The 14,224-nt window shown below is 55.8% G+C and overlaps 1 protein-coding gene across 2 annotated transcripts; it reads left to right on the top strand.

Moving 5' to 3' along the window:
- Positions 1–262: 262 nt before the first annotated feature.
- Positions 263–9,846, top strand: LOC144674791 (catechol O-methyltransferase A-like). 2 transcript variants are annotated; one of them, XM_078535990.1, is made up of 5 exons: positions 263–512; positions 1,325–1,604; positions 6,475–6,668; positions 7,888–8,019; positions 9,569–9,846. In XM_078535990.1, exons 2-5 carry the CDS (start codon positions 1,325–1,327, stop codon positions 9,746–9,748), a joined length of 786 nt encoding a protein of 261 aa, XP_078392116.1. In that variant the 5' UTR covers positions 263–512; the 3' UTR covers positions 9,749–9,846. The 2 variants fall into 2 exon arrangements, with proteins under 2 accessions (XP_078392116.1, XP_078392115.1); XM_078535989.1 differs by lacking the exon at positions 263–512 and having other exon boundaries at positions 7,888–8,025; positions 9,569–9,838.
- The last annotated feature ends 4,378 nt before the right edge of the window (positions 9,847–14,224 follow it).

Raw genomic sequence — 14,224 nt, 5'->3', positions numbered from 1 at the left:
GGGTTGTGAATTATTGACAAAGGGTTGAATGAACATTTTGGTGGAATGGAAGACATTGCCTGCGAGGTGTTGCGAGCCGGGATCACCAGCTGATTGTTGCCTTCCCCCCCTCCCCGTCCCTGTCCTGTGTGCAGCACCAGGGTGACTGGGACTCACTCCTGGGCCCCCTGCCAGGAGGTGCGGTTTTACACTGTGCCTCCTCCAAGCTTTCTAATCCTCCCACTTGTTGACAATGCTGTCAGAGCAGCTGAGGGTTAAGGGCAGTCGTAAAATGAGGCGTGTAATCCCTCGGCTGTTTCACCTTTAGTCTCCCGGCAGCTTTTGGAAAGGATTTCAGGGCTGTGCGCCGCTGATGGTCCGTGTGTGTGTGTGTGTGTGAGAGAGAGAGAGAGAGAGAGAGAGAGAGAGGGGATCGAGCACTTCTCTAAACTGGACTTTGGAAATTCACCCAGCTCCCCGGCTCTCTCCCACCACCCCAAGCGCAAGCGGGAAGGGGGAAATCTCATCCAGAAGTAAGTTGCCCGACAGGGACAAGCGGTTTCTTCTGTCCTTTTTCGACCCCACCGGTGGCCGTGGCATCTTTTACGCCCGGCCAAAAGGGCAGACGGGACCTCGGTTTGAGCGTCTCGCCCTGACAGACGGCACCTCCGGCAGGGCGGCGCCCCCTCGGTACTGCCTCTGCGACGGCGTGGAGGGAGTCCTATCGAGGGTCGTATTCCATCCAAAACGTTACCCCTGTTTCTCTCTCCGCAGATGATGGTCACCATTAGACTTCTAATTCCAAGTTTGTTTTTTTTTTATTGAATTCAAATTCCACCATCTGCTAGGGTAGGATTTGAACCTCGGTCCCTAGAGAATTACCCTGGGTCACCAGTCCAGCAATAATATCACTACACCATCACCTCCCTCTGTAAACCCTTCACACCCTTTGTACACTTCACCCTGACCCACTCGGTTAAAAGGGCCAAACCCTGTTGAATTCACAGAATCGCACAGTGCAGAAGAGGCCCTTCGGCCCATCGAGTCTGTACCGACACTGTGAGAAACACCTGACCTACCGACCTGACCCCATTTACCAGCACCGTAGCCTTGAATGTTATGACGATGCCAAGTGCCGGCCATTAAAGATGCCGCATTGGCGGTGGCTTCACAGCCGCAGCCTGAAACTGTGGCGCGCGTCACAGCCCCTCGAACGCGGCCGACCGACCGAAAGTCCAACTCCGAATCACGTCCGTTTCGTGCTTGCCTGACGGCTGCCCGGCTGCCGGTGCAGAACACGCGGCGGCGTTAACCGCGGGGCTCATTTCGTTCCCTCGTTTTGCAGATGATCTTCCTTCTGTGTGCAGCAGCAGCGGCCGTGGTCTGCCTCGTCACCTTCAAGCTGATTCCCTCCCTGGCCAAGCGAAACGGGTGGCTCTGCCTCCTGTGGCATGACAGGATCTACCTCTACCTGCGCGACCGCCTGACAGGCAGCTCCCAGCCGCAGCGCATGCTGAAGTACGTCCTGGAGACCGCCACCCGCGGTGACCCGCAGAGCGTGGTGGACGCCATCGACAGGTTCTGCAACACCGTCGAGTGGGCCATGAACGTCGGGGACGAGAAGGGTAGGAGGCGACAGCGAGAGCCCGCCTTTCTATAGCGCCTTTAACTGGCGAAAGACAGCACGGCGCGGGAGCGAGAATCAGACTCCAACGGGCGCGCCTAGGGAGCGAGTCGGACAGGCTGAGCAACTCCGTGGTCGAAGGAGTAGATTTTAAGAAGCGTGTCGGACGAGGGGGAGGGTTTCGGGCGGGAGATGCAGGAGCTTCAAGGCCCCCCCCAGGCAGCTGAGGGGACGGCCGCCAATGGCGGAGCGATGGGAATCGGGCAAATGTAAAGAGGCCAGAATCGGAGGACCGCAGATATCTGGGGATTGTAGGGGCTGGAGGCGGTTACAGAGATAGGGAGGGATGTAGGGGCTGGAGGAGGTTACAGAGATAGGGAGGGTCAGTGCTGAGGGAGCGCCGCACTGTCGGAGGGTCCGTGCTGAGGGAGCACCGCGCTGCCGGAGGGTCAGTGCTGAGGGAGGGCCGCACTGTCGGAGGGTCAGTGCTGAAGGAGCGCTGCACTGTCGGAGGGTCAGTACTCAGGGAGCGCCGCACTGTCGGAGGGTCTGTACTCAGGGAGCGCCGCACTGTCGGAGGGTCAGTACTGAAGGAGCGCCGCACTGTTGGAGGGTCAGCGCTGAGGGAGCGCCGCACTGTCGGAGGGTCAGTGCTGAGGGAGCGCCGCACTGTGGGAGGGTCAGTGCTGAGGGAGCGCCGCACTGTCGGAGGGTCAGCGCTGAGGGAGCGCCGCACTGTCGGAGGGTCAGTACTGAGGGAGCGCCGCACTGTCAGAGGGTCAGCGCTGAGGGAGCGCCGCACTGTCGGAGGGTCAGTGCTGAGGGAGCGCCGCACTGTCGGAGGGTCAGTGGTGAGGGAGCGCCGCACTGTCGGAGGGTCAGTGCTGAGGGAGCGCCGCACTGTCGGAGGGTCAGTACTGAAGGAGCGCCGCACTGTTGGAGGGTCAGCGCTGAGGGAGCGCCGCACTGTCGGAGGGTCAGTGCTGAGGGAGCGCCGCACTGTCGGAGGGTCAGTGCTGAGGGAGCGCCGCACTGTCGGAGGGTCAGCGCTGAGGGAGCGCCGCACTGTCGGAGGGTCAGTGCTGAGGGAGCGCCGCACTGTCGGAGGGTCAGTGGTGAGGGAGCGCCGCACTGTCGGAGGGTCAGTGCTGAGGGAGCGCCGCACTTTTGGACCTGCCATCTTTCAGTTGAGAGGTTAAACTGCCACCCCGTTTGCCCTCTCAGGTGGATGTGAAAGATTTCACGGCCACTATTGGAGGAAGAGCGGGGCGTGGGCGGCGCGGGTGGAGGGAGGGGGGTTTAGGGAGGAGGCAGTTCTCCCCGGTGTCCTGGGGCAAGTATTCATCCTGCAACCAAATCACTAAAAGCAGCTGATCTGGGTTACTCTTTATCACGTTGCCTGTTGTGGGAGCTTGCTGTGCGCAAATTGGCTGCCACGTTTCCAACATGACAACAGTGGCCAGGCTTCGGATGTGGGGCTCTGCAGCCTCAGCAGAGAGGGGAGCACATCTGAAATGGGTTTGTCCGCTGCACGCCCGCCAGCGTTGGTGGGCGCTGGGTTGCCAGCCAGCTTTTAAAGCCCCTCTTCGGCTCTGGCACACCCTGCGGTAGCGAAAGGCGTTATGGAATGGCGAGTCCTGCAACTTTCTTGGGACCAGCAATCGCCTTGCGTATTGAAGAGAACATAGTCTCCCCCCCTCCCCCACCTCATGCTGCTGAGTAATGAGTAACACGTAGCTGCAGCATCTCTGTCAGTCGGTCTGCATAATAAGCAGACAGGGCTCGAGTTAATCACCCATCTCATTCTGTAATCACCGTGCAGGCCGGGCATTGGGAGATCTCCTCAGGTCGCCGAGCGTCTCCTGGTAACAACCATTCAGCCAAAGCCGGCTTCTGAATCGCACATTTCAATGTGTAACTAAAGCTCATTCAGACACTGCAGCTACTTCAAGGTTGCTTTTTCACAAGGGAGGACAGTGACTATGTGTAAGAGAGAGAGAGAGAGAGAGAGAGACAGGGGGTGGGGGTGGCGTCATTGAAGGCATTTTCCCAGCTCCTCGAACCTGGTGCTTTGAGGAGTTTGGAGCGGAGACTATGTTAGGTGACAGAAGGCAGGCAGAACAGCAGAGTGTGGTCTGTGACACAGTCCGTTACACGTTAAGAAATGTTCTCTCCCCACCCCCCACCAAACTATCGGCCAGCCTTGTCCCAGTAGTTGAACCTGTTGAAAATAAGGGTTCGGACATGATGCAGAAGAAAAGCGGCGGGGATATTGCATTTCAATGTCCATTTCATAGCAAGTCCCAAAATGTGAGGTAGTTGACGCATTGGTCTTAATTTTCAAAAATTCCCTAGGTTCAAGGAAGGTTCCATTAGATCGGAAAATAACAAATGTAACTCCTTTATTCAAAAGGGGAGGGGAGACAGAAAGCAGGAAACTATAGGTCAGTTCGCTTAACATCTGTCGCAGGGAAAATGTTAGAAGCTATCGTTAAAGATGCTGCAGCAGGGCAGATTCAGGGAAATCAGACAGAATCCATATGGTTTTGTGAAAGGGAAATCATGTTTAACCAACTTATTGAAGTTCTCTGAAGGATCAAGGGGAACTGGTGGATGTGCTGTACTTAGATTTCCAGAAAGCATTTGATAAAGTGCCACATCAAAAGTTATTGCAGAAAATAAAAGCTCATGGTGTCAGGGGTAACATACTGGCACGGATAGAAGATCGGCCGGCTAACAGGAAGCAGAGGGTTGGCATAAATGGGTCTTTTTTCTGGCTGGCAGGATGTGACGAGTGGCATACCACAGGCATCAGTGCTGGGGCCTCAACCTTTTACTATTTATATAAATGACTTGGATGAAGGGACTGAAGGTATGGTTGCTAAATTTGCTGATGACAGGAAGATGGGTAGGAAAGTAAGTTGTGCAGAGGACACGAGGAGGCTACAAAAAGATATAAATAGGTTCAGCGAGTGGGCAAAGGCCTGGTAAATGGAGTACAATGTGGGGAAATGTGAACTTGTCCATTTTGGCAGGAAGAATAAAATAAGCAGACTATCAAAATGGTGAGAGATTGCAGAGCTCTGAGGTGCAGAGGGATCTGGGAGTCTGGGTGCACGATTCACATAAGGTTAGTACGCAGGTACAGCAGGTAATTAGGAAAGCTCCTAGGATGTTATCATTTATTGGGAGGGGAATTGAATACAAAAGTAGGGAGGTTATGCTTCAGTTGTACAGGACACCTGTGAGACCACACCTGGAGCATCATGTACAATACTGGTTTCCTTATTTAAGGAAGGATGTAAATGCGTTGGAAGCTGTTCAGAGAAGGTTTACCAGACTAATACCTGGAATGGGCGGGTTGTCTTATGAGGAAAAGTTGGACAGACTGGGCTTGTATTGCTGGAGTTTAGAAGAGTGAGAGGCGACTTGATTGAAACCTTTAAGTCCTGAGGGGTCTTGAGAGGGTGGATGTGGAGAGGATGTTTCCTCTTGTGGGAGAATCTAGAACTCGGGGTCACTGTTTAAAAATAAGAGGTCGCCCATTTAAGACAGAGATGAGGAGAATTTTATTCTCAGAGGGTTGAGAGTCTTTGGATCTCTCTCCCTCAAAAGGTGCTGGAAGCAGAGTCTTTGAATATATTGAAGGTAGAGGTGGATAGATTCCTGATTAACAAGGGTTGGTGAGAGGTTATCGGGGGTGGGCAGGAACGTGGGGGTGAGGTGACAGCCCGATCAGCCATGATCTTATTGAATGGGGGAGCAGGGCTCGAGGGGCTGAATGGCCTTCTCCTGCTCCGGACTCGTATGTTTGTATTTTGTGTGTAACACTCTACAGCCAATGAAGTAGACACCATTGTAATGGAATATTCGGCAGTCGACTTGCACAGCAAGCTCCCACAAAAAGCAATGAGATAAATTATCAGACGATCTGTTTTTAGTGATATTGCTTGAGTGATAAACATTGGCCCAGGACACAGAGGAGAACACCCTTCTTCTGTGAAGTAATATTTTAGAAGATGGGGCTGCAATTATGTCCAAAAGACTGCATGTCTGATAGTATGTTGCTCCCTCAGCACTGACCCTCCGACAGTGCGGCGCTCCCTCAGCACTGGCCCTCCGACAGCGCGGCGCTCCCTCAGCACTGACCCTCCGACAGCGCGGCGCTCCCTCAGTACTGACCCTCCGACAGCGCGGCGCTCCCTCAGCACAGACCCTCCGACAGCGCGGCGCTCCCTCAGCACTGACCCTCCGACAGCGCGGCACTCCCTCAGCACTGACCCTCCGACAGCGCGGCACTCCCTCAGCACTGACCCTCCGACAGTGCGGCGCTCCCTCAGCACTGACCCTCCGACAGTGCGGAGCTCCCTCAGCACTGACCCTCCGACAGTGCGGCGCTCCCTCAGCACTGACCCTCCGACAGTGCGGCGCTCCCTCAGCACTGACCCTCCGACAGTGCGGCGCTCCCTCAGCACTGACCCTCCGACAGTGCGGCGCTCCCTCAGCACTGACCCTCCGACAGTGCGGCGCTCCCTCAGCACTGACCCTCCTGACAGTGCGACGCTCCCTCAGCACTGACCCTCCGACAGTGCGGCCCTCCCTCAGCACTGACCCTCCGACAGTGCGGCGCTCCCTCAGTACTAACACTGTGACAGGGTGAGCCTTTAACCTGGTCTTGCTTTTCTGGCGTGGGATTGATACCCATGTCCCTCGGACTCTGCCGGGAGTGGCGCCCACTGGGACACTGTGAATCCCTTCTGGAGTAGATGGCACAGTGCCGCTGTCTGGATTAAACTGTACTTGTGTCGTGTGAGATGTCGCCTGGAGGCGCTCGGCGAGTTTCCTAAGTTTGATTACACTTCCTCTTGCAGGTTTGATCCTGGATCAGATCGTTTTGGAGGTTGACCCTGGGCTGGTGTTGGAATTGGGCACGTATTGTGGCTATTCCACTGTCCGCATCGCAAGACTCCTGAAACCAGGGGCACGCCTTTACACTGTCGAGTTTAACCCCGACTTCGCCGAGCTCGCCAGGCAGATTATCAGCTACGCCGGGGTGGAAGATCAGGTGAAGAGAAGAGCTCAGCAAAAGCAAATTGCATTCGTATAGCACCTAAAAATTTCCCAAGTCACATCCCAACAGCATAAACCAGACCCCGACCCACATGAAAGTAGCTGACGAGAAGCTCGATCGAAGCGGTCGGTATTAACAAGCGTCTCCAAGGCAGAGAGGGAGCGAGAGGGAAGTGGAGAGGGAGAGAGAGGGAGGCGGAGAGGGAGAGGCAGAGAGGGAGAGAGAGAGAGAGAGGCAGAGAGGGAGAGGGAGAGAGAGGGTGAGGCAGAGAGGGAGAGGGAGAGGCAGAGAGGGAGAGAGAGGGAGGCGGAGAGGGAGAGAGAGGGGGAGGCGGAGAGGGAGAGGTAGAGAGAGAGAGAGAGGGGGAGGCGGAGAGGGAGAGAGAGGGAGAGGCAGAGAGGGAGAGAGAGAGAAAGACAGAGAGAGAGAGGAAGAGAGGGAGAGTGAGGGAGAGGGAGGTAGAGAGGGAGAGGTAGAGAGGGAGAGGCGGAGAGGGAGAGGCGGAGAGGGAGTGAGAGGGAAAAGCAGAGAGGGAGAGAGAGAGGGAGAGAGAGAGAGAGAGAGAGGGACAGCTGGAGAGGGAGAGTGAGAGAGGCAGAGAGGGAGAGAGAGGTGGAGAGGGAGCAAGAGGGAGAGGCGAAGAGGGAGAGAGAGGCACATAGGGAGAGCTGGAGAAGGAGAGTGAGGTGGAGAGGGAGAAACAGAGAGGGAGAGGCGGAGAGGGAGTGAGAAGGAGAGGCATAGTGGGAGAGAGAGGAAGAGGTGGTGGGGGAGAGAGAAGTGGAGAGGGAGAGGCGGAGAGGGAGAGGTGAAGAGGGAAAGGGAGGGAGAGGCGGAGAGAGAGGGAGAGGCAGAGAGAGATCGAGAGGCGGAGAGGTTTAGGGAGGGAATTCCAGAGCTTAGGACCTCCAGGCAGCTGAAGGCATGGCCGCCAATGGTGGAGCGATGGGAATTGGGGATTGCACAAGAGGCAGGGTCGAGTGTTGAAAGGTCTGAGATTAAGATGTGATGCCCTTACAGTGGAATAGCCTCAGGATATTCAGCATCACCCAGGGAGTCAGAGTCTTGTGGGCTTTAGGATCTCCGAGGTGTTGGGACATGTTTCTTAAGCGAGGCTGGCAGAGAAAGCTGCAAATTCATCTGCCCTCCACTCACCCAAGTCCCACAGGTCAACAAAGTAAATATTAAATCACATATCCCAATTGCATCTTAGGTGGAGCTTTTGGTGGGTTCATCTTGGGACCAGATTCCGGAACTCAGGAAGAAGTTTGATATTGAGAAACTGGATTTCGTTTTCCTGGATCACTGGAAGGAAAGTTATACCCATGACACCAAACTCCTAGAGGTAACGGCAAGTTCACTGTCGGAGGGTCAGTGCTGAGGGAGCGCCACACTGTCGGAGGGTCAGCGCCAAGGGAGCGCCGCACTGTCGGAGGGTCAGTGCCGAGGGAGCGCCGCACTGTCGGAGGGTCAGTGCTGAGGGAGCGCTGCATTGTCGGAGGGTCAGTGCTGAGGGAGCGCCGCACTGTCGGAGGGTCAGTACTGAGGGAGCGCCGCACTGTCAGAGGGTCAGTACTGAGGGAGCGCCGCACTGTCGGAGGGTCAGTGCTGAGGGAGCGCCGCACTGTCGGAGGGTCAGTACTGAGGGAGCGCCGCACTGTTGGAGCGTCAGTACTGAGGGAGCGCCGCACTGTCGGAGGGACAGTACTGAAGAGGCGAGGCACTGTCAGTGGGTCAGCACTGAAGGAGCGCCGCACATTTGGAGGTTCACTACTGAGGGAGCGCTGCACTGTCGGAGGGTCAGTACTGAGGGAACGCCGCACTGTCGGAGGGACAGTACTGAAGAGGCGAGGCACTGTCAGTGGGTCAGCACTGAAGGAGCGCCGCACATTTGGAGGTTCACTACTGAGGGAGCGCTGCACTGTCGGAGGGTCAGTACTGAGGGAACGCACACTGTTGGAGAGTCAGTGCTGAGGGAGTGCCGCATTGTCAGAGGGTCAGTGCTAAGGGAGCGCCGCACTGTCGGAGGGTCACTACTGAGGGAGCGCCGCACAGTCGGATGGTCACTACTGAGGGAGAACCGCACTGTCGGAGGGTCAGTGTTGAGGGAGCACAGCACTGTCAAAGGGTCAGAGATGAGGGAGTGCCGCACTGTCGGAGGGTCAGCGCTGAGGGAGAGCCGCACTGTCGGAGGGTCAGCGCTGAGGGAGCGCCGCACTGTCGGAGGGTCAGTGCTGAGGGAGCGCCGCACTGTCGGAGGGTCAGTGCTGAGGGAGCGCCGCGCTGTCGGAGGGTCAGCGCTGAGGGAGCGCCGCACTGTGGGAGGGTCAGTACTGAGGGAGCGCCGCACTGTCGGAGGGTCAGCGCTGAGGGAGCGCCGCACTGTCGGAGGGTCCGTGTTTCGGGATGAGACGTTAAACTGAAGCCCTGTCTGCCCTCTCGGGTGGGTGTAATAGATCCCACTTCCACTATTGGAATGGGAAACAATGGGGGGTTGTTGGGGCCCATATTTATCCCTCAACCAACAGCACTGGAGACAGATGACCTGGGTCAGTCACCCACGGGCTGCTTGTGGCAGCTTGCTGTGCGCAAATCGGCTGCTGAGTTCCCCGACCCGGTGACCTCCCCAGCTTCTCCCTTTTCTGTTTTGGTTGATCCATCACTGGCGAACCCGGTGCTTTTACCGTTTGGGTTCCCGCAGCGCCACCTGCTCCCTGTCAGGGCTTCTGAGACGGCTGCTTGTGTGACTGAGCCTGTCGCTGCGCGGCGATCTCCTACCTCAGCCCGCCAGCGCCCGCGTCGTCCCGGCGGCGATGAGTCACTCTCGATGGCAGCGTCGGTGATCCTGCTTTCTTTTTCCCGCACCACCACCCCCTCCCCCCCGCAAACTGCAGAGCTACGAGCTGCTTCGACCCGGGACGGTCCTCCTGGCTGACAACGTGACCTGCCCGGGGGCACCCGAGTACCTCCGGTACGTCCGACGCAACCCGCGGTACCGGAGCGAGTACCTCCCTTCCCACCTGGAGTACACGCAGGCCGCCGACGGCCTGGAGAAATCGGTGTTCCTGGATTGACCGTCTCCTCCTGCCTCGAGGGCGAACACACCACCTCACGGCTCCTCCTCGTCTTTACTGTAATCGCGCGTCACCTTCCATAAAGAGATACAAAGGACGAATTCTTCAGGGGTGTATTTTTCCTCTTCCCTCCGCCCTCTGTTGTAACGCTGCAGGGGTCTCGGGGATTCAATCCAATCGCGGATCCACGGTCGGAGTAGACGTACGGAGCTGCACGCCTTTCACGGGCGGGAGGGAGTGGGGGGAGTTCTCCCTTGGTGTCCTGAGGCCAATATTTATCCCTCAGCCCACCTCGCTGAACAGAAGATCTTTTGTTGTTTATGGGAGGTTTGGCTGTGCACAGGTTGGCTGCCGTGTTTCCTCTCCCCACGTCAGGAGGAGTTTCTTGGCTGTGGAGTGCTCTGCTGCACTGGGAGGTGATGAGAGCTAACACAGAAACCCAAGTTCCTCCGCTCTTAATGGATGCCAGGGACCCTCATTTCCAGGGCTCCCGTGCATGCATGCGGTCTGGATATTTGACCGTGGTGAGCGTCGCTGGCTCTGACATCCATGCATTGCACACACTCTCTCTCTCACACACACACACACTCACAAACACACACACACTCACACACACACACACTCACAAACACACATACACACTCACAAACACACACACACACACATACACACTCACACTTGCACATGCACTTGCACACACACACAACACAAAGAGACACACAAACACACTCACACACACAACACATAGAGACACACACACTCACACACACAACACATCTCGATACACACATTCCACACACACACTCTCTCTCTTTCTCTCACGCACACACGCACACATGTCCACACATACCCACATGCAAATACATGCACACACACACGTACACACATGCATACACACACCCACACACTCACATGCACACACACAATCACACTCGCAAACTCACTCGCACAGATACACACACACTCACTCACAAACACATGCACACACACTCGCACGCACACACACACACTCGTACATGCACTCGCACATACACCCACGCACAAACACATGCACACGCACTCACACACACATAACACAGAGACGCACATAAACACACACACACGCACTCACATACAATCACAACATATCGAGACACACACATTCCACACACACTCTCTCTCTTGTTCTCTCTCACACACAGACACACACACATGCACACACTCACACGCAGACACGTACACACATGCGTGCACACACACGTGCACACACACGTGCATACACACATAAATGCCTGTGCATACATTCACACACACATGTACACACACTCAAGCACACACACACATGCATGTACACACACCCATGCATACACACACACATGCGTGCACACACACGCACGCACGCACATTCATGCACATGCACACACACACACACATGCTCTCACACATGCGCGCGCACACACAAATGCACACACTCACACACACACGCTCACAGACACATGTACACTCACACCCACACAGACAAACACACGCACATGGGCCAATGCCCTTTATTCGACATTGACCGTGAAAACCAGATTATGCTGCTCTTGGTCCCACTGCCGTGTGAGGAATGACTCCGTGCAGTAATTCTCAGCATGTGGAGCCCTCAGTGAGGGGTTGTGATAAAACCCTATGTACTCGGAATCTCAGATGCTGGAGCTCTTGGTGGGGAGGGGAGGGGAGGGGGGGCTGCTTTGCTCTATGTAACAGACCCAGGAAGGTGGTGACGTCTCTCCTCACTTTGCCCTTGCTGATTTGTGTGGTGAGATTATTCCAGCGATCAGTGATGCTATCGATGCCTTGCTTCACACCCACTCTCTCTCACACACACACACACACACCACCCACCCACCCACCCTGTCTGTCCCCTGCGGCGTTGGGCTGATGTAAGGCCGGTTGCAGCACCCCACCCCACTCCTTCCCGCCCCCACCACCCCCTCAGCGAGCGGAGTGATTTATCAGCCTGCGAGAGAGGGATCGATTCACAGCCCCCCCCACCCCCAGCCCCCAATTTTTAACAGCTCCATCTCCTCACTTTGCCCAGTCTGCAAATTTATTCTTTTTCACCGTTGCTTCTCCAACCCCTCCAGCCCCCCCCAACCCCAACCCCACCCCACCAACACCCCCTCCCCTCCCCTCCCCTTCCCCCACTCCCACATTTTGCTTTCAGTCATTCAGCGAGGGACTGGTCCTGCCTCTTTAAAAGAGTCCAAACTCAGCGGCAGCGAGAGAGAACCGGAGCTGATTAAAATATAGGTCAAACGCTCCACAAGGAGAGGCTGTCGGCCAGATCAATAGGGATGAAGGAAGAGCAGTGCAGCTCTCGTAGTTATTAAAATCCCACCAGCCAACCCACCCCCACCAACCTCCCTCTCAGCAATCGGGATGAAAAGGAACCAGTGATAGATGGAGAGGAGAGGTTGTCTGGCCCCAGGAGCAGAACCGCTTACTCAATGCCTCTCACGTATCTGGAGAGAGAGAGAGAGAGAGAAATACAGAGAGAGCCAAGGGGGAGGTGGGGAAAGCAGGCAGGTAGATGTAAACAGAGGTAGAGGCGGGCTGGGGGAGCCGGAGTCAGGGAGAGAGAGAGAGAGAGAGAGAGAAAAACGGAGGGACACAGGGAAAACAGAGAGAGAGACATGAAGGAGAGATGAGAGAAAAGAATCAGCAGCGACAGGCAAAGGAACAGAGACAAATAGGGTAGGAAGGAAGAGTGAGGTACGTCTCACAGAACAGAAGCAGGCCATTTGGCCCGTCGCGCCTGTGCTCTACAAAGCTGTCCCAATTCCTCTCCTCTCCCGCCCCATCCAAATAAGCCCCCCAGATTTATCTTTTTCAAGTTATGGACAATCCCCAAACCGCCCTTTTGAACGTCGCTGCTGGAACTGCAGCCAGCAGCGCTGCTTTTCACTTGACCCTTTCGGTGAAGGAAGCTCGTCTGGGTCAATATGTGACTCCAGTCCCACATCGACACGCGTGACGCTTATAACTGTCCTTTCAAGTCGGGGGGGGGAGGGGGGGGGGGTGGTGGGGGGGGGGGGTCAGTCGAATCAAATGGTTTTACCCCCCCCATTGGAACTGGGTCAGAATCCTGGAACTCCCTCCCTACACCCACACCCAGCGCTGTGGGTGTACCTACACCACACGGGGACTGCAGCGGCTCAAGGCGGCGGCTCACACCCCCCCACCCCCCCACCCCCACCTTCTCAAGGGGGGCAATTAGGGATGGGCAATGAGTGCTGGGCCCAGCCAGCGACACCCACACCCCGTGAATACATTTTGATGTAGAAGCGTCAGCTTGGCCAAAGTGTCGATCCTGACTCCCCCAAGTTCAACACAGAGGGGGAGGTTACCGTCTCTTTGGTCAAGTTTCAAACCGAGGCCTCATTTCCCCCCCCCCCCCCCACCCCCCACCTGCTCTGGGTGTTAAAGATCTGAAAAGGAACAGAGCAGTTCTCCCCACTGTCCTGGGACCCAACCATTTCCCCATACTGGCATCACTGGTCATTCGTCGAGTTGTGGGATCTTGCTGTGTACACGCGGGGCTGGCTGCATTCGCCTGCACTTCAGCAGTGACTGCACTGATGAACACAAGAAATGGGAGCAGGAGTAGACCACTCGGCCCATCGAGCCATTCAGTACAATCGTGGCTGATCTTGGGCTTCAACTCCCACTTTCCCGCCCGTCCCCATATCCCTCGATTCCCAGAGAGAGACCAAAAATCTGTCCGTCCCGGTCTTAAATGTCTTCAATGATGGAGCATCCACAACCCTCTGGGGGAGAGAATCCCAATGATTCACAACCCTCTGAGTGAAGAAATTTCTCCTTATCTCGGTCCTAAATGATCAGCCCCTTATCCTGAGACTGTGCCCCTCACCCCCGTGTTTTAGATCCCCCCGACCAGCGGAAACAATCCCTCCGCGGCCACCCTGTCAAACCCCTTCAGAATCTCGTCCGTCTCAATGCGATCGCCTCTCATTCTGCTAAACTCCAGAGAACATCGGCCCAATTCACTCAGCCTCTCATCGTAGGACAACCCCCTCCCCCTCATCCCAGGGACCAATCGAGTGAACCTTCCCTGTACCCGCCTCCGATGAGAGTCTATCCTTCCTTAAATGTGGAGACCAAAACTGCGCACAGTATTCCAGATGTGGTCTCACCAAAACCCCTGCACAACTGCAATGAGACTTCTTTATTCCTGTACTCCAACCCCCCTTTGCAATAAAGGCCAACACGCCATTTGCCTTCCTCATCGCTTGCTGCACCTGCAGGGTAACTTTCTGTGTTCCTGGTACCAGCGCGCCCAAGTCTCCCTGAATGTCAACTCTCACGGCTTTCTCATCATTTATAAAATAGTCTGCTTTCCTATTCTTACAGTCAAGGTGAATAACCTCACAACTGCCCACATGATACTCTAGTGAGATTGCAACCATTTTGCAAAGCATAGGATCAGTTTAC

The sequence above is a fragment of the Cetorhinus maximus genome, unplaced genomic scaffold (genome assembly GCF_964194155.1).
Source record: "Cetorhinus maximus unplaced genomic scaffold, sCetMax3.hap1.1 HAP1_SCAFFOLD_800, whole genome shotgun sequence".
Classification (NCBI taxonomy): domain Eukaryota; kingdom Metazoa; phylum Chordata; class Chondrichthyes; order Lamniformes; family Cetorhinidae; genus Cetorhinus; species Cetorhinus maximus.
The sequence above is the reverse complement of the archived record's forward strand: the minus strand, read 5'-3'. Positions and strand labels throughout refer to the sequence as shown.

What these genes read in the sequence shown, in the direction of transcription:
- LOC144674791 (XM_078535989.1), top strand. Translation starts at nt 1,325, where the DNA reads ATGATCTTCCTTCTGTGTGCAGCAGCAGCGGCCGTGGTCTGCCTCGTC. An exon ending in GAACGTCGGGGACGAGAAGG is followed by an intron (nt 1,605 to 6,474) that starts GTAGGAGGCGAC and finishes TTCCTCTTGCAG; the next exon opens with GTTTGATCCTGGATCAGATC. An exon ending in CCAAACTCCTAGAGGTAACG is followed by an intron (nt 8,026 to 9,568) that starts GCAAGTTCACTG and finishes CGCAAACTGCAG; the next exon opens with AGCTACGAGCTGCTTCGACC.